General features: G+C 45.2%; 3 protein-coding genes across 3 annotated transcripts in view; all 3 read right to left on the reverse strand.

Moving 5' to 3' along the window:
* Positions 1 to 1,921, reverse strand: part of lmx1al (LIM homeobox transcription factor 1, alpha-like) — a 14,600-nt gene extending 12,679 nt beyond the window's left edge. Inside the window, exons 1-2 of the mRNA XM_076038594.1 lie at positions 1,815 to 1,921; positions 84 to 172 (exon numbers count right to left, since the gene is read on the reverse strand). Coding sequence (XP_075894709.1) covers positions 84 to 172; positions 1,815 to 1,858 — 133 coding nt within the window. The 5' untranslated portion in view covers positions 1,859 to 1,921. The remainder of the gene's footprint in view (positions 1 to 83; positions 173 to 1,814) is intronic.
* A 668-nt stretch (positions 1,922 to 2,589) lies between these two features.
* Positions 2,590 to 15,721, reverse strand: gmip (GEM interacting protein). The gene is made up of 21 exons (XM_076038586.1): positions 15,469 to 15,721; positions 14,318 to 14,402; positions 13,914 to 14,001; positions 13,676 to 13,739; positions 11,599 to 11,724; positions 10,638 to 10,702; positions 10,375 to 10,482; positions 10,217 to 10,297; positions 9,957 to 10,118; positions 9,736 to 9,873; positions 9,046 to 9,224; positions 8,668 to 8,759; positions 8,526 to 8,588; positions 8,343 to 8,432; positions 8,086 to 8,228; positions 6,893 to 7,069; positions 6,663 to 6,800; positions 5,831 to 6,030; positions 5,394 to 5,715; positions 4,519 to 4,621; positions 2,590 to 3,780 (listed from the first exon to the last, which is right to left on the reverse strand). Exons 1-21 carry the CDS (start codon positions 15,512 to 15,514, stop codon positions 3,161 to 3,163), a joined length of 3,090 nt encoding a protein of 1,029 aa, XP_075894701.1. The 5' UTR covers positions 15,515 to 15,721; the 3' UTR covers positions 2,590 to 3,160.
* Positions 15,722 to 16,316: 595 nt separating this feature from the next.
* Positions 16,317 to 22,471, reverse strand: colgalt1a (collagen beta(1-O)galactosyltransferase 1a). Its single transcript, XM_076038590.1, has 12 exons — positions 22,075 to 22,471; positions 20,225 to 20,335; positions 20,018 to 20,135; positions 19,321 to 19,455; positions 19,031 to 19,235; positions 18,825 to 18,944; positions 18,629 to 18,705; positions 18,376 to 18,482; positions 18,135 to 18,267; positions 17,922 to 18,049; positions 17,637 to 17,843; positions 16,317 to 17,510 (listed from the first exon to the last, which is right to left on the reverse strand). The coding sequence occupies exons 1-12, from the start codon at positions 22,296 to 22,298 to the stop codon at positions 17,243 to 17,245; spliced, it is 1,833 nt and encodes a 610-aa protein (XP_075894705.1). The 5' UTR covers positions 22,299 to 22,471; the 3' UTR covers positions 16,317 to 17,242.
* Positions 22,472 to 22,561: the final 90 nt, after the last annotated feature.

Here is a 22,561-nt window from a genome sequence, read left to right on the forward strand (position 1 = left end):
CTTATTATGCCAATTACAGCGTTCTTTGGAGTGAACTTTTCGTCTGCAACTAATTCTATTAATTCTCGGTTTTGAAGTCTTACCGAAAGGCGTCGAGGACGGCGGCTGCTGCTGACACGACTGCTGGTTTTCCTCTGTTTTCATCCCTTCTCTGCGTCCTTCAGTGTGATCGCTGCACGATGACAGAAAAAAAAAAAAATTATTGGCGGGATCAGGCAAGCGAAATCCTTTGACAGAAAATATGAAATAAAACGGAAATTTTGGGGAGGAAAATAAATGCATTTCTAAAAAAAAGAAAAGAAAAAAGTTCCACATTATTTGTCAAAGGCGACGTCAATTTTTAATTAAAAAAGTGCCACACGTACAATGAACAAATAATACCCCTTGGCATATTGACATTTTAACAATAATATGATCAACAGTACGTTGGAAGACAGCTGACAAAAATCAAGGCCTAATCATATTAAATTAAGTTTAAAATAATATTACTTTTTATATGTATATAATATGAAAACAAAAACTCCAGGAGATGAGAAAACCATGCAGACGGTGGATTGTTATTTTTCACGATGATTCAAGAATTATTTTGATTTTAGAAATAATTAATTATTATTGTTAAATTGGACCATCTTTGTTTTAGTTTTCTATGGTCAGTAAATTATTTTTTTTGGGTCGACGTTTATTTTGGTCGTACTTCTTCCTAATTGGTATCATTCTGACTACCTGTGGGGGAAAAAAACATTCAAATACACTGAAAGCATCGCACAACTCAAGATGTATATTTTTTTAAAAGAAATAAGTGGAACATTTTTCAAATAGCGAGTTTATATTTTATTATTAGAGCTGTTTGTCTGTTTTTATATTTTTTCTTAAAATAGCTAAATCCAAAGATTTTCCAGGTAATTGAGACTTTTCCTCAAATTTATATTATATTACGTAATGCTTGTATTAAAAACATATATCCCTGCGTGTGTGTGATTTTCTCTCTGTGGATCTTTACAGTGGCGTCCGAAGAACATTTGTATAAACTCCACTTCAGCTTGAAGTGGAAATTCTAACGAAAAAAAAGGTAATGAAATATACAATTTAATTATGCAGATTTTTGACTATAACCTCATTTGATGGTTGTCTTATTATGAACGGAATACATTAAAGATTTATTTGTATAATGCATCAATAATTGCAGGCAGAGACTTATTGCCTGGAACTGTGTTGAGTCAACACAATTATGAGATGCCTTTTACTTTTGCCTCAGGTTACATGTAACTGCTCCATAAAATACGGATCAACTTAGCCGTGGATGCCAAGGTGGCATCAATCAGAGAGTGAAACACACGTTTTTCTGTGGCAAAGTTTTTTTTTTTTTTTTTTTTTTGTTATTGTTTTTCTTTCAATAATATAGCGGATTATTGGTGTCCAGGAGAGAAAAATCGAGTTACATCGGCACATCAGATGTTTCAAAGGGATTCCTTCACTCCTTAAACATTAAAACTATTGTGCAGAGACATTATGATCCAGAATCACCACAATAGCAATGCACAATACTGAATCTCAGTTACGCTACTCGAGTTTGGTTTTTCGGCCCAAATGGATAATTTATCAGAAATCAAGGTCGCGATGACTTTTCTTTCTTTCTTTCTTTCTCCCCCCCCTTTTTTCCCCCACACCACGTCATTTCAAATAATACCAACTTTGAACAGAACCAAGTGTCGCTGAGGCAGGAAAAAACGTGACAATTGAGGAAATGGATGACTCTGAAATCACAAGCCTGCCCTGTGACAGCTTGATCCCGGGTTGCGGAGTTTCCTACATACCTTGAAGTGAAACACACTCCTCCTGAAATCTCGGTCGGCAACATTAAAGCCTCCGGCGAAACTTTGGGCCAGCGAAGGGAGAGAGAGAGAGATAGAGAGAGAGAGAGAGAGAGAGAGAGACGCGTTCACAGATTGTTCACCTGTATCTCACAGTCCGGCGCGCATGTTGCCTATAAGTGCAAAAATCCAAAATACCATGATGACCCCCCCCCTCAACTATTGCCTATTGTCTCCGCTGTTTTCTCCGCCAGCCGTGTGCGTGCGTGCGTGCGTGCGCTCGCTCTGACTTGTTTTGTGCGTAAAAGAGCCGCAGAGGGAGGAGATGGACAGACAGGGAGGGAGGAAGAAGGTGTGGAAGATGATGATGGGGGGGAAGATGAGCGATGATGCGTCGTATTGATAAGTCAGATGTGCACGATTTCTCGCGTTGGTGTGCAAACGCTCAGCGGAGGCTTCGAGAAGCGCGACGCAGGCAAAGTCAAAGGGTGTAAAAAAAAAAAAAAAAAAAAAAAAAAAAATATATATATATATATATACAATTAACGGCATTTCGCAGGTGATGTGATCTTTTGCACCTCCAACACTGTTGTGTGGCTTAACTACCTTTTTATGGTGAAATACTGTCACAAAGACAAAGGCAGATTGATAAACGCAGCAACAGTCAGTTGGGCGAGACAGTTTTGGTTGAATCAAACTGGCAAAACACCACAACAGACGACCAAAGGTAAAGTCAGACAGGTGTGAAGGGACTAAAGTGATCAGGAAACCTACGGAATTAGAGAAAATGTGCTTTATTGTCCCGTTACCATTGTGATCCGCTGGGTTTCGCCGAGGAATCAAGGGAAAGACCGCCCCCTTGTGTCAGAAAAAGAATGGTGCACGACCTGAGAGAAAGTACCTGGATGAGGAGAGGCATGAAACGACCACGCCAGCAGCAGCAGCAACGTCACGGCAGATAAGAAGAATGATTACGGAAACAAAAAGAGAAAATATTTAAGAGGAAAAACTACATGCTTAGTGCAGGTTTTGATACGTTTGTTGTTGTCTTTTACATAGAATAACTGATAGACTTAAATTTAAAACAGATAAATGTAGACATCACCCCAGTCTGATCTGAGTTGAAAGCAGATGAAAAGAGTCAACATTTTAAACATGCAATACAGCAGTGTCATTTATGTAAATAAGCAATAGGTCAGCATTCAGCAAGTTTGTATGAAGAAGCTGGAAAGAGTCCCGTGGTGGGTTCTCTGCTTTGATGAGCAGCAAGTTGCACTGATGACCTCACGTCCGACACCGTGGAACGTATCACATCTCGCTGCCCGCAGGCATCGCAGTCCTCTCTCCTCTCAGACAAACAGCTGCTCGTCCTTGCCAGAGTGGCTGCGTCGCAGCTTGAGGCCGGAGAGGATCTTCTGAGCCGGTGAGGTCAGGTGGTGCTCGGCAGGAAGCGTCCTTGTTGACGAGCCGTGACTCTGCCCGACGCTCTGCCTCATGTTGGGCAGAGTCATGCTCCGTTCCTCCTGCTCATCCTTGACCTTTCGAGCGAAGTTGCTGGTTGACCTGGACGATGCTGCAGCTGCAGCCGATGTGCACGGGGAGTCCAGTCCCAGCATGTACTGCACCACCTCGCGGGGGCTCGGTGGGACGCCAGCAGGGGCATCGGTGAGCACGCAAGTCTGCTCACTCTGCACAGAGGAGCCTTGTGAAAGTCTCTCAGTCCCCGGCTCTGGAGAGGAGCTCCGGCTGCTGTCTGCGCTCCCTGCATCTGCCCTGGCCGCCGCTGCAGCAGGCTGTCCGACTGCACGGCCTGCGCTGGCAAACCGAGCCGCTGGGTTGTGATGCCTGTGGTACTTCACAGGCTGTCTGGTAAAGCGATAATAATGTGGCTGGTTCCTGGAATCGAAGTGGGATTCCCTTGGCGGCGGCTCGGCGTGCGGTTCGCTTGATGCTCCTCTCATAGCCAGGACTGAGTGAGACAAGGAATGACAAACAGGCTCTTGATTACCAAAAAAACAAAACCATCGCGAAGCTTCAAGGTCACAGTTTCACTTCTTCAAAGCAATAGAATGCTGCAACTGCGTGCGCTAACCTGACTACAGATCTGAGGGTAATCATTGTCATAAAATCCCTCTAGACAGTTTGCGGTGAATAATACAATTTGACAAGTCTTTGTGTTTAATCTAATAGAAGAAATAAAGCTGCAGGTTGTTGAAGCAGGAAAGCAAAGTGAGGTAAGAGAAAGCTTTGACTTCAGAAAGCATTAAGATCTTCCCCATTTTACAGGCTTTGTACTCAAAAAGAACAGTTGCTACTGCCACAAAACTGCACCTGGCAACCTATTTAAAAAACTAAAACTAAATAAACAAATTGATTACTGTACTACTAAATGGTGCCATTAGAAACAAGGAAGGAAGTCGGAAGTCTGAGTTGTTTAAATAAACTGGGGCAGTCTATGTGTTGACGGGGGGGAGGGGGCTTCTCAAGTCTTGAAATTACAACGGACGCATTATGGGGAAAATAAATTGACAAGCACTTTGTGCCATGGGTTCATTTATTTTGACTGGAATATTTAAAAAAAGAAAGCACAGCACAAACTGGAAACTCAACATCCAAAGAACACGTACAAACTAGATGAAAATAAATCTACACAGTCTACGGTCTAAAGCATTCACCTCTCCTGCTCTACGAACTACATCCAGCCTACCTGCTCTCTCATTGGCCTCAGAGCTGACCTGGTCCACTGCCTCATTGGACGAAGACTTGTCAGATATATAACCTTCGCTTGACTCTCGCTTGATTTTTCGACTCTGTTGGAATGACACAGGTGGATGCAGTTTCTCGTAAACGTGAACCTCTGTGGATCTCAGCTGCTCTTTCAACAAGAGAAGGAAGAAGAATTTTGAAATCTGCAAAGTCCGTTTTTTGGAAGGTCCTTGTGAGTACTTTGGCTGCAAGAAGCGGACTAGCAAATCTCTTGGTGGCAGTCTAATTCACACGTATGCGCTGGCGCAGATGTGCAGGATGTTATAAATATCCAAAGAAAGCTTAAAGTTATTGCAAAGCCACATCAGTGAAAGGAAAATAATTTGTGAAGCTGCAGTGAAGAAAACAACAGAAGAAATGTAGCAGCTGTCCTGCGTGTCAATCCTCGCAGGCCGACTTCAGGCTGAGGTGCTCTTCAAAGAACAGACAAATTAGTCGGGAGAAGCAGGTCAAACCGCGAAAAACTTTCACAACCGCGCACACACACCTACATCAGTAGCTGCGTTTCCATTACCCCTAGAATTGCGCAAAACCTAAATATAGCAATAAAAACTGGTCATGGAAACACCTAAACTTGCAAAAACCTCTCAAAAACCCCCCATGGAAACACTTTTTTCGCTTTTACACATCACTGTACGTGACGTACAGGGTCACGTGACCAGTTCGCTTCAAGTGAAAATGGCGCGTTATGTTTGGACGGAGGAGGAGACGGAATATTTTTTATAAGTGATAAAAGAGAAAAATATAACAACCATTCCTGACAGCATCGAAATGCATGATGCTAATTGTGGTCTTTGCCGCAGCACTTCAGCTCACCTCTACGGAGACTGGACGCTCCCTGATGGAGGTCTCATGTTTGGTTTCCGGGAAGACTTCCTGCCGGGGACAGGAAGCCTGGGGGGGGTCGTCCGGGAGCGGCGCCGTGGGGGCCGGCGGAGGGGGCGTGCAGGACCTCTTCCGCGGTCCAAAAATCCTGTCGTGGTGCGCGATGAGGAACACGACCAGCGCCGCCTGGTAGCTGCTCTCTTGCACCACGACGGTGGGCATGTCGTTGGACACAAGGGGGCGCAGCAGCGTGGGCCCGAACACGATGCCCAAATTGTTTGGGCCCATCTTGTTCTCCACGTTCTCCGAAACTCTGCGAGGAGAGAGAGAGAGAAAGAGAGAGTGGATACGTTTTGCAGGAGAACATTGTGAAGAAAGTTCAAAACTACACACTTTCCCCCCCCCCGAGGTCGAGTCCTGGCACTCACATCTGCAGGTGTGAGACCAGGTGGCGCAGGGTGCTGTAGCAGTGCGGCGGCAGCCTCTGGAGTAGCTCCTGTAGGCTGTGGACCACGTCCAGGATCTCGTTAGTGTCCGGCGCCTGTTCCCTTTCGCTCAGGAGCTGGATGCTCTTTCCCACCGCGATGAAACAGGTGTACAGGTCAAAGGTCAGCAAGGGCTCAGGGAGCTGCGAGAGAGCGACAAACATGCTGGCGAGTTACTCCCATGGATGTATTATGAGAACTTTATACCAGACGGGCAATATTTCAGTGAAGCAATTCTTTTCTAGTGGCCACTTGAGGTACTGCAACCAAAACTACTCAAAAAGGATTTTTCCAATAGACTGCAATACAAAAAGTCAGCCTGTGAAATGATAATAAACCATAATAAATCTTTCTGTTGTAGATTTTTAAGTCCATTCATCCATTTTCAATACCCAGCAGTCATGGGGTGAAGGCAGGATGACACCTTGGAAAAGTCGCCAGTTCATTGCAGGGCAATTTTAAAGTCGTGGACTTTCAATCTCTCTAAAAAAAAAGTTTAAAGGCCAGAAAATGTCCAAAAAACTGTTTATTCCCAGCATGACCTCACAGCGTCATACGTGCTGCTGTGTCTCGGCCCATTCTGATTGGCTGATGCATCACATGAGTAACAGGCATGCTAGGAAGTGACACTAGTGCGAATGCTCTGTGGTAACTGGGAAACCAAAAAGTTTTTTGGTGTATGTGCCGGGTGAGCAACTCCATTGAAATGAATGAGTGGCTGGTTACTGAATCATCAGCCAGGCCGAGTCAGCTCTCGCCAACGGACACACGGTACCTCCTTGAAGAACTGCTTCAGGATGGAGGTGATGTCGTGCGGGAAGTGTTCGGAGAGGTCCACCTGCTCCTTCTGAGTCTCGAAGGCCTGGCAGAGCTTCTGGATGCGAGGTTTGGACCCGCTGATGCGGTACACCCCCTATGAGAGAGAGAGACAGAGACGCAGAATGGGTCAACGTCATCGTCCCAACGCCTCGCCGTCCTCTTCGCGCGAGCGGCGGCTGGTTCTACCTCCACCGAGAGGGCGCGGCGCTCGATCTCGGCCGTGCAGTAGGCCACCACGAAGGGCACGGCGAGCGACCGGTCGCGGAGCAGCACCGAGAGGTCCACGCCAAACACCGTCCCTTTCCTGTGATCGCACTCCAGCTGGCACACCTCCATGCACTTCCTGTGCAAAGCTACGCCGCACTGAGGGCAGAACAAAGCCGACGTTAGTGACATCTTCTCACCGAAATGCAACTTTTTTTGTCCCTTTGTCCTGTCTGAACATGACAAACAAAAATGGCTGTGAATGTCTTTATGATGGCTGACAGATTTATTCTCATTGGTAGAGCTTGCGACCAGAGAGTGTCTGTGTGTGTGTGTGTGTGTGTGTGTGTGTGTGTGTGTGTGTGTGTGCGTGAGTGAAGGTGTAGAAATGTGTGTAAATGTGTTTGAGTCTCTATGTGTGTGTGTTTATTTGTAGTGACTGTCGCTATGTGCGTGTGATAGTAACTGTGACCTTGTGAGTGTCGAGACTCTGAAAGGCTACTCAAAGTGAACATGAAACACAAAACATAGTTATTGCAATTTTTCAAAGGTCCCTCACTCTAAAAACATTATGGCAAGCATTGCTGGCTGAACTTGTCAACCCAGCGATCTTCACTGGAAATAAGATTGACTAAAACTGGCAGGAATTATGAGATAAGACAAAAATTTAAAATGGAGAGATATTTTGCATGAGTCATTGACGTTCAAACTCATTTCATAACGCAGCAGACACCCGTTAACTTCCATTATTTGCCAATGACAAGACTGCCTGTTCTCCGACGTTGGCGAGCTGCAATAAAGAGCAGGATTCCACCAGTCAACAGTTCTCCAATGTAATGACCAAATACCATAGACGGAGACTACGTGAATGATTTTTTTTTTTTTGTTTTAATGAGGCAGGAGTACTGACAACTTGTAGGATAAATCTGTTGAAACGAGTCCCTCTCTTCCTACAACTCACAGACGACAGACTGTCCCTCACAAGCTAGCAAGCTAGCTCAGAAACAGGTTGGTTTAACAGCTAAACTTAAACGACCGTATTTCCAAATACCTTTTGCCATCAGTGTTAAAACAAATGTAACCTTTTTAGGATGGGAGATATTTTTTAAAATTATGATAACTACGTTTTGTGTTTCACGTCCACTTTAAAGCGCGGGGCCGCTCTTCTCTCCTACCTCCTCGCACTCCACGCCGCTGACCATGATGAAGTTGTCGCACTGTTTGCACTTGACCATCTTGCTCTTCATCTTCTTGAGCCGGTGCGTCAGCGCGGCCCGCGTGAGCATGCGCGCCTTGACCGGCTGACTGTCAATGTACTCTGAAGGAAGGGAAGGGAGCGTTGATTTTTCTCAGACCTGATGGTTACACACACACACACACACACACACACACACACAAATACAGCATCTTTGCACGGAAAGGTGGAACCGACCGGATTCCGATGCCATGTCCCGTTCGTCCAGGTCGTCGGATGACATGGTCAGAGTGGATGCGGCCTTGGGCAGCCTCCTGTTAGGGTGAGCTGAGGCAGAGAGGGGGAAATCTGATGTGTACCGTCTATTCTTTTCTTGATGTGAGTTCAGTACTTGGATGTGAAGTGCACGCGTGTGTTCACCAGGGCTGGACAGAGATTCCAAACTGCCTCCGATGCTGTCATTATCACTGTACCCCGTTCTCCCTGCAGAGGAATGTTTTTTTTTTTTAATGAATGAAATAAGATCACAGGAAATATGATCCACGTGGAGCGCGGCCCTCACTGCCATCGGAGGCTCGTCCATAAGGGCTGTCGTCTGTGGCATGGGAGGAGTCCTGCAGACCACCCAGAGTGTTGCTGCTTTTCCTTTTGTTCCTTTCAATTAAAACCAAACAAAACAATAAATCAGAAACGCCGTGGCAAAATACAATTGAAGTAATTAATACTTAATAATTACTTAATTTACTTTGGAATTAATTCTCTTTTTAAATGTAATTAATATTGAATTTGTCTTGCATGTTGTTCAGAGGAATCATATAAAGAGAGAGGCAAGTTCAGAGTCAGTTCAACCCACATCATGTAGGATTTCATTTTCACCTAAGTTAAAGGTTTTCACTGCTGGATTGACAGCATGAGACGACCACGTGAGGAGGAAACCTACCCTTTGTACTCCTGGAAGGCAAAGACATGCAGCCGCTGCTCCGGGCGCCGTTTGCTCAGGACGTAGAGCAGGTAGGGCTCTCCGGGCTCCAGCGACCTGCAGGTCATCTCCAAGTTGTGATAGCCGAGTGGGACCGTCTCGGTCTGCTGTCGCTGGTAGTAGAACATGTTGACGGTGGCCTGCGTGCAGAGTGACGGTGTGATGGAGAAGGATTTCAATTTTGATTTCACAATTAGTTCAGTGAGTTTATTTCTGCTGTTTTTCAATAAAGTACATGCGTTATACATTCAACTAAAGTAAAATTATAATAATATGCATCGACCGAAACAATCTGTAGCCTTGGCTTATTTTGTCTGCTCTTTGTACATTAATAAGATAAGTGAAGGAGAGAAAACAACATGAAATACAAGTAAGATAAATAATAGTAACGATAAAATTATCATTTGTAATAACAACGGTAACAACAACAATACTAATACTAATAATACTGATGTTCATAATTTTGTTTTTAATACTTTTCAAGACCCATTAATCTCAAGTGAGATGTAAAAGTGCTTCAAATGCTAATATGCTATTTTGCCGCTGATGTCGGTGTAACGCTGCGATGCGTCAAACTACCTAACAATGTGGAACCTGCGGCACCGACCCAGACTGGTCCAATCTAATCACTGCTCTCTGTTGCACACCCACCTCCTTGAGCACAGTGTCTCCCTGGCAGATGAGCTTGCGAATGTGGGAGATGATTCTCTCCTTGACCCTCACCAGCTCGTCCTGCTGGAACTTTGCGTCGTTCAAACACTGCCGGTACTGGAGCTCCGCCTCCATCATCTGATGGAAACACATAGGGGAATGAGACAGATGCTGAACAATTCATTCTTAAATCCTGGGACTCTGTTTGAAGGGACTCTCACCTTATTCTGGGCTTCGTCTTTGGACTTGCGCCTCTTGTCGAGAGTTTTAAAGCCGGCGGCGTCGTCGATAGATTTAGCGGAGATAGCCTTTGCCTTTTCGAGCTCTTCACATCGCTGGAAGTACTGATGACGAGCCTTTTTTAAAGCCGCCAACGAGTCATTCTGAACAGAGACAAACAAAGAGTGAAGGAGCCAAATTTCTTCATCAACTTATGAATTTCGAGCAGCTGTGTGCAAGAGCATCACACACACATTCCTACCATTCTCTTTTGCTCTTTTGCCCACTGCTCTTTAAACTCTCGACGCCACTTATCGATCTCATTCTTCTTGGCAGCCAAAGCCTTTGGGACAGAAGCACTAAATCAGACATCGATCCACGTCTTTGCAAAGAGAGATGAAATCATCAGCAGATCCGTACCTGGTAACAGCGGTTTTGCAGAAGCTCCGAGGTCTTACGTGACGCCACACTGTTCTTGATGTCTTGCTCCAGAGCCATTGTGTAAAGGTACTGTAGCGGCATCATTTCCTGCAAACACACACAGCAGCACTTTCAACTTTTGGGTATGTTGCAAAGAGATCTACTGGTGCTGCAGCACGAGCATTTAGAACATCTGCTTCAAACAGGATCATGAAATCTGGAGAGCATCGTTTTGGGTTCACATCCAACAAACCAAGCAGTACCTGTTGCGCCACAGTGACTTTGGCTCCTTCGGCCGTCTTCATCACGTTTTTTGCAAAATCTTGTTCTGTTGACGAAAACTGTTGTTAAAATGTTTTTAAAATTTAAGAGACAATGGACTGATTTGGAGACACAGTGGAGGACTTGCTATGCTAAGCCCGGGTGAGTTTTTACTTATAAAAGTTGATTTTTGTTTTGCTTTGGTTTGAAATACCAATAAGAGCTGCTGGAACCGGGCAGTAACTCATATGTATGAGTACAAATTTACATGTGGAAAACAACTGAGTGTGCTTTGGCCTCGTGGGTCAGATGTCAGCACACACCAGCGGGAACTATGATGTGGCTACTGATTTGAAATCGTCGCATTTAGGGATTTCATAATGTTGGTTCATTATGTGTAATCCACCGTAGTTTGAGGCATGAGCTCCACTGAGGATTCCTCGTCAGCGACTATTCCCCCCAACGCTGCTGAAACCACCAGGCACGGCGATCTTTTTCTGTCCTTTCATGCGTTTCTTTACTGTTAAACTTCACATCTCTCTGGACTCTGGACGGTTTAATCACCGTCTACTACTAAGACGGCCCGTCTCATTTATTACCCTGCTCTACCCTGCTAATCTGCCCTCTAATCCCTCTCTTCTCTGTGTGTGTGCAGTGTGTATCTCACTGGGAAGACCACACCACCTGCAGAAAAAAAAAACCCAAGAGGGGGGAAATAATACAGACAGGCTGCATTATGCCAATTAGTCAAAGCCAACCCTCTGAAGTTTTAGTTCCTCACTGAGTCCACACCTGTCAGGATTTCTAAAAAGGCTCGATGGTTTCTTGTAGAAGAATCAATAAAGAATCTTTTTTCCATACCTCAAATTTCAAAATAATTTGATTGTAGGTCAAATTGTAAATATGGGCCTCATCTATGTTTTATTACAGTTCTCGCTGCTTGTTATCGCCATGGCCACTCACCCAAGGTGATTCTCTTCTCCATCCATGCCAGCAGGTCCTTGGCATAGCGGCACCACATTTTGGTGTATTGCATCGCCGCCTCCACCCCGTCCTCGCAGCGGCACAGGGCCAGGTCGGCTTCCTGGGCTGAGAGGGAGTACATCAGCATCACTGTGGGCTCCCCACACCTTGGAGCCAAGAGCGAGGGATCAAACCAAGGTCCACTGGGCTACGCATTCACCCCGCCAGAACCCCAACTGAGCCACCCACCCCGCAGCCCGCCTCTCCTGGGTGTCCCAGTGTGCTATCAACCTCCCTGCTGGTAGACTACATCTGATGAGAAAAGGATTACCAAAAATCCAGTGTCATTGTAAAAAAAAAGGGGAAAAAAAACACAAACCCAAAACAGGAAACAGTGACCGTATCTGACAAGTCATGACTGTTCCTGGGGATCGAGCTCCGGTCGGTTCCAGCGGGTTCTTTCTCTGCTCTGTCCGTCACTTCTGCACGCAAACACGATTTGACGTGTACAAATTTTGGGGATGTGGGCTGAGAGGAGAAGGTTTCCCTGCGCCGAGCATATAAACAGGCTTTGGGCTCAGCAACTTCCCTCCTCTCCCTTCTTCCTCTCTCTGGCTGGCCCCGCCCTCTCACACCTGCTCACTTCCACTCAGCTAAAATGAGACGAGCAGCGTTGTGGAAGCGGAGTGGCAGGGCAGCACACAGGGGCACGGTGCGCTAGTGTCACGCCAAGCCAGCCCCTGCCGCTGCTCTTCTGTGGTCAGAAGGGTTAGGAGTCGTCATGGTTACGCCTCTGGTTCTTCCTCTGTGACTCACACTGACGCAGGACGATGCGCGTTGTCGTGTGACAATCGAGCAGCCCGACAACACTTCCCGTACCACTTTCTCTACAGTTTCAGCTTCCCTGGCGTTTGCATGTCAGAGTAAAAAAAAAAACATGTCTTGGTATCGCTGTAGTTAACGAGCAAACAGCAGAATTACACCCGTGACCAACGACCCCAAATCCGTCTTTCTGATGTTTCTCAAAGAAATCCAGGTTGAGGGTCATAACAATCCAAGAAGAGTTTCTTCTCCTTTCCAAAGAGAACAAAAACAAAAAAAAATCCAAGCTTCTCTGGAAGAATGATAATGTTGTGAGCAGCGTGGCCGATGTTGACCCCTGACAAGCTTTTCTGCTTTCAAGAATTTTTTTTTTTTTCAGGGAATGCAGTAATCAGCCTCCGAGCAAGCAGATTCTGATCTATCCTGCGGCTATAGCCTCCTTTGCCTGAAACAAGGATTATCCTGTAAGGACCAGATTGCAGATCGACTGGCTTTAGTGGCAGCACCGAGTGAGGTTTTACCTCCTGGTGTGTGAATAAGGAGTGGGAGTGAGGGAGGGGGGAGGTGCGTAGGGTTGTTTAGTAACATGAGATGCAACCAGGGATGTGACTACCATTATTTCTGAAGAATCTGACGTCAGCTGCCCTTAAAAATACTTTTCCAGGTTCAAACCCAGGAGAAGTGAGAGATCGGTGTTTTGACTACCACTACCTCTGTATTCCCCTTTAGCGCTGCAGTCTGCCTGTGACTGCCTGATCTCTGACTGTCTGCCATGACCTGCACTTTTGGGTCAAACCGAGACTGAAGTGTTTGGCAGTGAACTCCTTATGTAGCTGTGACCCTGTTCTCTCCGGCCTCTTTGCATTGCTAACAGACTGCAGAAAAAGCAGAAAAACTTCCTCTTTCTTTCCGGATAGCCCTCTGCCTTGCTGCTTTTGCCCCGAGTAAAACCTTAGAGCAGCTGTCTCTGACTCTAATCTCTTCCCCTTATCCTAATCTCGTTACAACGTGGCAATTACAACTTGTAGCTAATTGTGAAAATCAAGTAAAGGCAGAGTAGCTCGAGAGTTTTTAACAAAACATTAGCAGGAACTGTTGCCCAAAATTGATTTTTATCTGTTTGGTTGTGAAATGTAGGTCAATAGTGAGGTATTTCAACTGGCAAATTAAAAACTTCAGATGGTCTCAGGTTCATAGACTGTGGTTTAAAGTCAGGGTGCTTCTTTTATGATATGCAGTAAGGTTTAGATCATACCTGACTGGTTTCCATCCGCTTCGCTGGAGTCATGGCGTTTCAATAGACTTGATGCATCTTCGCACTGTTGGATTGAAGGAAACTTCTCAGTTTACAATTGGATGACAAACAGTCTACGAAACACTTGGGTCTCATGATTCAGAAGACTATTGCATGATTAAGGATTAGAGCTGTAGCTGTATATGTATCCTCCTGTTCTATGTGGTGACTTTTCTTCTTATGATCGCTGAAGCCTTACAGATGCGTCATCTTGCTCTTTGTCCTCAGCAGGCACTGACTCTGTGATGGACTCTGAGTCGTTGTCTCCGAGCAGATCCTCCCCTTGGCTGAAAACAGAAGAATGCACTGAGGAAGAAAATCACACTAAACCTAACACAGACCTACCTCAAAAATAAACGAATAATAAATAAAAAAATATATAATGGAGTTAATTCTGGAACATATTTTAGATGGGTTGAATGCTCTATTATGAAAAATGTTATATCTACTTAATATTTATTTCCAATGTGCAGTGTTTGTTGTTGATGCCTTTTTGTGACGTCCCTCTGTAAAGTTTGACGCGAGTGTTCAGATCGAAGTGAACAATCTGAAGCGAGCAGGGACAAAAAGGAAACACGTGGTGGAAATGGTGGTAAAACTTACACGAGTGACAATTCGAGACTGTCAAACTCCCTGAAGATCTCACTGTATCGCTTGGTTTCCGATCTACGCTGCAACTTCTTCGCATCTGGAAAGAGAAGAACAACACGCGATTATAAATACTTGACCTTTTAATCAATAATGCCAACATCCAGAAATACATATTCATATTGGGACTGTGTGTAGGCTCTGACCCACTTTTTAGTCACCCCTCTGCATGTGGTTAAGTCAACAGCATTTTACTTACCACTTCTTGGCTCCTAGACCGTTTCATGAATAAAAAAGATCAACTTCCTCTTCTGGCCGACATACCAGTTTTTAAAAAAAACCTTTCTGAGAAACAAAGTCAGTTGAATGTAAACTGAAACACCATGAGGAACAACAACACATTTTTCTAAGCTGAACCATTTGTGCTTTTAGCCACACAACTGACATTTAGGTAACCCTGCAGTTTAGGAAAGAGTTTCTGCATGATTTACAGCAGATGCAACGGCTGAAAAACAGCAATCTGCCTTTCTCAGTGTCATCTCCATTTGAGTAGACCACATCCTGCTTGCAATTTGTGGCACGTTCCAAAATGAGCACAGACTCCTTGATTTTCACACCGACGTTGCAGCAAAATAACTTAGAACTGATCCAAGTCCAGGAAAGATGTTTTTTTAACAAAAATAAAAGTCAATTTGGTAAACCAGGAACTCTTCAGCACTGCTCTCAGGAGTACAAACTACCAAACACAACTTTTCTAAGCCTTCTACCATGAAAATGAATTTGTGTTGATTCACCAGACACCACTCTAATAATAAAAATTAAGAACCATATAATTCCGAGAAGCAAAACATGCCACGTTAGTTTTATCATAAATTAAATACAAAGAAGAACATTGTGGGTCATTCATGATGTTCACTGTTCGGACAGACATATAGACAAAGAATAAAGAGCCACTGTGCATGCATCCAACTAAAGAGCTGTAGTAGCAAAAGGCACTGAACACTGAAATCGGCAGATTTCTGATTAGCCCAAAGTCATGAAGCAATCCTGAAAAGCAGACAAAGGAGCTCCACCGGCATCGACAGTCTGCTTTGCTGTATCTCCTGCAGATAAAGTCAAAGGTGACATTTCTTCAACACGACCTCACCCTAAGCCTCTTTTCTCACCTGTGACTTCAGGACAGTCCTCGTTTTGCATTTGATCTTCGTCCATTTCTACATCATCGCCTCGGAGGCAGCAGTGGATTACTGGAACAGGTCGCACATCTTCCGGCTTCCAGTGCACTTCAGAGACACGAATGTAGTCGGTTGGGCAGGAAGTGTGAGGCGCAACGTTGCAGGCGACACCGTGCCACTTTGAGCTCTCTGTCGTTTTGCTGTCTACAAAGGATCTTCAACTCGAAGCACAGAGGTTGGTCAATGTTTTTGACACCAGGGGAAGAGGAAGTACTTCTTAGTGTCTGTGAAGGCCCCACCTACACTACCACCACACCACACCACACCACACAATGAGAAAATGTTGCTCTTTCCTGGATTGTGGTGCCTTATCGTAAATGCTCGGTGCCTGTGAGCAGCACTAAACCCAACAGAGCACCATGTCAAGACAGGGGATGTCCAAAGAGCCACGGGGCACCTAATGGTCCTTTCTGGGATCTTTTTTGTTGCTCTTGCGAATATTGAAAGTACCAATAACACAGATAAGGAATTACAATCATAAAAAAAAAGTTTTCTTCAGGATTCTGATGAATTCTGAGGGCAAATAAAGCCAATGAGGAAACTTCAATGAGGACTTCCACTTTTCAAAATGTCCTCTGTGCATTTGTACGTCATTGTTACTCTTACCTAATGGGCACGGTAGTGTTGGTGAAATGATGACACCCTCAGGCCGAGCAAGATAAAACACGAGAGATTCTCATGCACTCATCAGTAGTTGCAAATATAAATGTCCAAGTCAGTTGCATCAATCAGTTGCAACAGGTGTGCACACTTAAGACTCCACTGATCACAAACCCAACTCTTTTAAATAAAAAATAAAACCTTTTATTTTGATGGCACATACTGCAATCTAACATTTCTTGTGTGAAATAAAAAATCCATGGGTGACAGGCACGGTCCTTCAGAAGCAGACTTTCCTGAAAGATGAATAAAGCCACAAAATAAATAATGTGAAAAACAAAAGTGTGATTGTTCCATTGTTGTGGGATTGCATAATTTAAGTAACCCCCCCCCTACAAAAAGTGACAAAGCAAAACATACAAAGAGTAGATGTAGACTGTTATGATCGAATGCTACGTGCCATCCAAGACCACCTATTTTTCAAGTGTATTCACCAGTTTCTCTGCATTAATCTTGAAAACAAGTTAATTCTACCATGTGTAACATTTAAACAAAAATGAGACTCAAACACACCTGCTCAGTCACCACAGTTCTGGGCCACTCCCAGTGGCACAGGACGGTGAGCGTGATGTTTGTTGGCATGTGAGATGTTTTTGGCATGAATAACTGAGCAATAAACCAGGTTAGTACAACTGTGGGCTCGTTTCAGGAGCTTGTGGGAACACTTCGGAAAAAGGCCACTGTGCACTGTTCCAACAGGCTGAATATTGGAAAATAATACGAAAAAATAAAATTGCAAGCATATCACAGTGTGACGTGAAATTAGAACTGCATTCTTCGGCTAATTTCTGTATGACAGAGAGGTGCTGGGCACTGCAAATGGCATCTTAACATGGCAAGTTTAGTGCCTCTGCAGAGTAAAACAAATAAAATGAAATAAATGAGGAGACGCCGAATCCCTTTAAAGATTTTCTGCTCATTTTGACAAAGTATACCTCTAGTCCTTGTTAAGGTCCAAATAAAAAGTATCAAAAATCCACCTTGGTTAATGCACAAGATGTGTTTTGTTACATGCGGCTCCAAAATTGGTCTTTTTTGATTGCCCTCATAGCTCGTCCCGCGTCGAACTGTCCAAGGGAGACTGGAGGACGTCGGAATTTTGGGCCTCTGCGCTGATCTTTTCCTGCTGTCGGGTTTTGCCTGAGCGAGCTCTGTCCCAGTCTGTGCGAACTTTGTCATTGTCCCACACTGTGGACGTCTCTGTGTCACTGATGTAGCCGTCGTCCCCCGTGAAGTGAGTGGGATACACTAAAAGGGGCTCGGCGGAAAATGCTTTCAGGTCCCTGGTTTCAAACTGTTCCATATAATCAGACCTATGGAGATGAAAATCATTTAAATTTCAATTAAAATAGCTGTCTTTTTTTTTTTTTTTAAGGTAAAAACAGCAAAAAAACAAAGCTTACAGGAACATGCGATTTGAAAGTTGAAGTAACACTTACACTGGGTGCTTATTGTACATGATGGGGAGAAATTCGTCCACTGGCAACATCCTCTTCAGTGGTTCTGCCCTCAAAAGCTTTTCCGCGCCTTCCAATGATATCATGTAGCCTAAAGTCCAATAGGAATAGTCGGCCTCCACTAAATTGTGTACATGAGGAACCGCCTTCTCCGGGTGATCCACCTGCATCCTCTTCCGACCGATGTAACTGTGAGGAAAAAAGGAAGAAGAGAATCGTAAACCAGCTGGTAAGTAGGAAGGAAAAGGATAAAATATCACGACTCACATGAGATCCCAGTCCAGACCCTCTTCCTCCACCTCACTCATCAAGTTCATCAGGCGACGTTTGAAAAAGACCTCGAAGCGCAGATCATCTTCGATCACCAGGGAGGTCTGAAGGCGACGCTCCACGATCTGAGACCGGGCAGAAAAAAAATGAACACGTCATCCCACTTTAAAAATTCCTGAATCTTCAAATTTCTTTGCCTCCATCTTTCACCTCCTTCCAGATGTTGTAGTGGGACAGGAAGCAGCCGAGCTCGCCCTTTGTCAGCGGGCGACCGTGGTAGGGGTCGCTGTAGCCGGGTAGCATGTGGATGCCCATTGTGTGGACCTCGCTGACATTTATCGCTCTGGGGCGGAACCCGGGACAAAATGACAGGTTTAGGAATGGCAGTTGCGTCGTCTGGTGTCAGAAAACGGGGAAAATGTGTGAAGCAGCGGAGCAAAAGGAAACTTACTTCCCATCTACAGCTGCGACCACCTTACACGCGATCCTCTGCTCATACAGCGCCCTCAGCATGCGGTCCCGGCGGTCCTTCCGCCTCTTCAAGTTTATCATGAACACCTACGTGGGTGGCGACAGCAGCGAGAGTGAACTTTCAGACTCCTGGTGGCGGGGGTTGGGGTTCATGCGCTCAGCGCGAAGAAACAGACCAAAGAAGGGGGCATTTTTTTGCAGACTCCATCTTCCATCTCCACGTCCTTACTCACCTCATCAAAGCCCATTTTGTCAGGTTGCTTTCTGGGGACGCGTACGTATTTGGAGGGCATCACGGGGGGATTTCGCACTGCACGGTGAGAGGGAGGATGGGTGCAGAAAATGGCAGCAGCTATGTGAGCAGGCGGCACTGGGAGGAGAAACAGGGAAGCTGGATGCAAAGGTGAAGAACTCCGTCTGCGCACTCACCGTTGACCTCTAGGAGGGAGTGCAAGAAGCTGTCGGCCTCGTCCTGCAAAGTGTTGTGGGCTCGCAGCGGCACGGGCAAAGAACCGTAGGTCTCTTTGTTGCACACATACATTTGGACCTCTGCGCAAAGCACACACAGCACGTGCAATTTCAAGTGGCAGCATTTGAGATTCCCGGAAACTGAGGATTGTGGAGTTGTGAAATACCTGCCATGCGAGCAGAGTAGGCAAACACAATGATGTCATCAAACGCCCAGCTGTACTCTGGGTGAGGTGGGTGAAAGGCCAGCTGCCTGGATGCTTCCTTTCTGAGGTCTATCAGCATGGTGGAGTGCACCATGGGAACTGCAAAGCAGCCTTTTCGCAACTGCTTCCTGATTGGTATGTAGGCTGGGGTGCGCTTGTAGTAGCCCTGCGACGACAACCAGAGGGAAATTTTTACAGCTAAATCCAGAGCGGCTTTATGGAAACGCTTGACCACGTTCGGAATCCGCTACCTGGGAGGTCATCCCACACCAGAAGTTGGAGTACGCCGCTCGAGAATCCAGCATCGGCGCGATGACCGTCTTGTTTTCCTTCATCAGCTTCCACAGCACGTCAGGGTTGGTGAGGAGGTTGTCGCAGTCAACCAACTACACAGGACAGACAGGAGGGACAGGAGTGAACAGCCAAAAGACTTGTGGAGAACACCTGCAACTAAAACGGTGCATCTTTAAAAAGAAACAGTTTGAAGGTCAGAAATACACCGCAAAGTTATAATTGCAGGAGAGAAGAAAACCCCAGCGATGGATCATCTTTAAACTGTTCTTAAGGGAGAAGGCCGAGGCAGATTTCAAAAAAGATTCCAGCACAGAATTATTGCAATTGTGGATGAACGTCACTTTAAATTACAAGCCACTCAGGCCTGACAATGCAAGCCAGGGAATACAAATAGGGAACATGAACTGAGCGGCATTTCAAAATGACGGTAGAGGCCGCGTCAAGCTTTGTGCTTCTTCCATGAGTGAACCAGACCAGATCCACTTTAACCCTCGAGGACAAAAAACTGTAGCCTCGCTACAGTTGTTATTCTGTAGCAGCTATTACTAGATTATAAAAACTTGGGCGAAAGCGCTGAATAAAACCTTGAAATAGAAACATCCAGTGCTATTGAGCTTTTATTTGAGCTTGTAAAGATGAATTCTGTTCGCCTACCATAAAGTAGTCTGCCCACATCTCACGAGCCGACTCCAGGGCCACCTGTCGAAGTTTCATGACGTGTTCGTATCGGGGATCAATCCAATGCCTTGAACTGTCTTCCTCTGCATATTTTCTGAAGGTGACAGTAGAACACCAGTAAGACTGACTCAACCGTGTTAGGAGTCAAGGCAGTCTAACAGCAGAGTTTTGCGAGTAACCTACGTGGGTTCTTCTTTGGGCCTCCATTCGACATAGTGGTAAAAGTTTTGCACCTTCACGAGCCAATCACGGAGAATGACGGTGGTGTTGTCCTGGTTATGATCCGTCGCTACCCTGTCGATAAGACAGATGACAAGGACGACAAGTAATGTGAGTCAACACGTCTGGAGGCAGAAAACTAAACAAAACAGAAGACAAAAGGGAAAGCAGTAGGAACAAATGAATGGAGCAATGACGCCGTATTGAGGTCAAGCTGTGAAAAGATCCGTAAGACGAGAGCACAACTGAGACGACAAAGGCTCAGGGTTCTCTTTTATTGTCTCAAGACGTGAGAACAGACACGACTGGAAAGACATTACACAAGCTTCAGCAACATCAAGGCACTTTTTTAAAGCACATCTTGAGCAGCTTTGATCAAGGGGAAAATCATCTGAAACATCAGACAAAAGCGTGCTAGAATATTTGCATGTGTATAAATATGAACAGCATTTGCAGCTTAAATAAAACGGCTGCACACGTCAGCTGTATTTGTGTTTTGTTGAGAAGTATGTGGACGTAAATGCGGACGGATGAAAGATTCTACAAGGATATGTGAAAACACTTCTTTGCTAAACCATGACATCGTGTTAGTCCTTCTAAATTCGCAAACTCTGAATAGGAGTGGCTCAGCTGTCTCAGGTAGCACTGAAATAAATATTTGCGAAAGGTATGAATTTAAACATTCTGCATGAAAAAAAGAGTTTAAAGTGCATCAGTTCAGTTGTTGCTTCAGTAAAACTAATTACAGACACCAAATAAAAAAGGAGGGTTGGACAATTTAAGTGTGCCAGGATTTGGCACCGTCACTAGATGCCGTAAAAAAGGCACGGTGAAAAGTGCGGAGCATGGTGTTTACGTCCCACGGCTTTTTGCACTTCACAGACGCAGCTGAATGTGTTTGCAGAATGTTAAAACAAAGCTGTCCTTGCCTCAAACATATTTATACAAATGTTACGGGCAGCAAACACTGAACGCACCGACGATGACGACACTTTCTCTCCACCAAATCAGTTGAACCAACCTCAGTGAGCTCCAGAAGGAGTTGGGTAAAAGGGGTTTGTTGGAGCATGTTGTCAGTTACCATGTGGAAAGTGCCTCCTTCTGACTTCTCTTAAGCTGCCTGGGCAGAGACGTGTGTTTTAATGGTGTGTAATGTGCATTTGCCTTTTCTGCGGTGCAGTTACCGTGGATGGTCATAAATTACAGCTGAAACTCTCAGAAACTTTGACGTGAAAGTGATCAAAAAACAGTCATTGCACAGCTTTAATTTTTTTTTCCTCACCACAAATGAAAATTACACAAATTGTCTCCAAAAAGGCCTGAAGTTTTGTGATCAATTACTGTCTGCAAACACATTTTATTTGTGTAACATCTTTTGCACCTCATTTTAAAAAGAAAACAATTTTTGCAGACGTACAAAAGCAACCAGACTGGCTGTCATGGCTGTAAATCACGCGTCTGACCTCCAACATAACCATGGCAATCAGTCGCTCTATTATAAATATGCTGCAGTCAGTATTTCCCTGCGAATGGAAGGACTCATTAACCCTTACAGCTCCCCTCGTGGACGGCTCGGGATCGTCCCCTCCCCTCCACGTATACAGATCGATGCACAGTAACCAGATGCGATTCACATCTGGCCTGCAAATTACAAAAATATATGCAAAAAATATATAATATATATATATAGTCGTTTTCAGAAAACCTTTAAAAACACACCAACCACTACTGTTGAAGTTGCGACATAAAATTGGTGCAGTCTGGGGAGTGAAAAGGGGGCAAAAGAGGTAAAGAGCTAAACCGGGGCAGCTTACCACACAGCCATTCGCTCCTTGGGGTAATTGAGACGCTCGATTGCGCCGAGGAAATACGGCAACGAGTGCTCCGAGTTGCGGCAAATGAGCGCGAGGAGGACCCGCGGAGCGAGCAGCGGAGACTCGGGGTTCCAGCGCTCCTCGGCGAAATATGCCCGGACTGGAGTGCAGCAGGACGGCAGGAGCAGGAGCAGGGCAGCGGGGAGGAAGGCCGCCCCGAGCATCGCGACAACCCAGCGAAGATTTGACGATACGAAAACAACGGTTCTAAGGGTTTGGTAGGCGAATCTGCAGCCAGGCAGAGGGGTTAACACAGAGACACACAGACACACAGACACAAAAAAAAAATCAGTGGAATAGCTCCCAGTGTGACAACACAGCGCGAAGTTGAGTTTTAAAGGGGCGGAGTTGAAGCGGCGGTCTTAAAGGGGATGGTCCGCACTCGAAACCGTACCGCCTAAAAATCAATTTTAACGTTTGTAAGGCC

The sequence above is a fragment of the Nelusetta ayraudi genome, unplaced genomic scaffold, assembly GCF_046127955.1.
Source record: "Nelusetta ayraudi isolate G7.1 ecotype Tasmania unplaced genomic scaffold, CSIRO-AGI_Nayr_v1 ptg000057l, whole genome shotgun sequence".
Taxonomy (NCBI): Eukaryota; Metazoa; Chordata; class Actinopteri; order Tetraodontiformes; family Monacanthidae; genus Nelusetta; species Nelusetta ayraudi.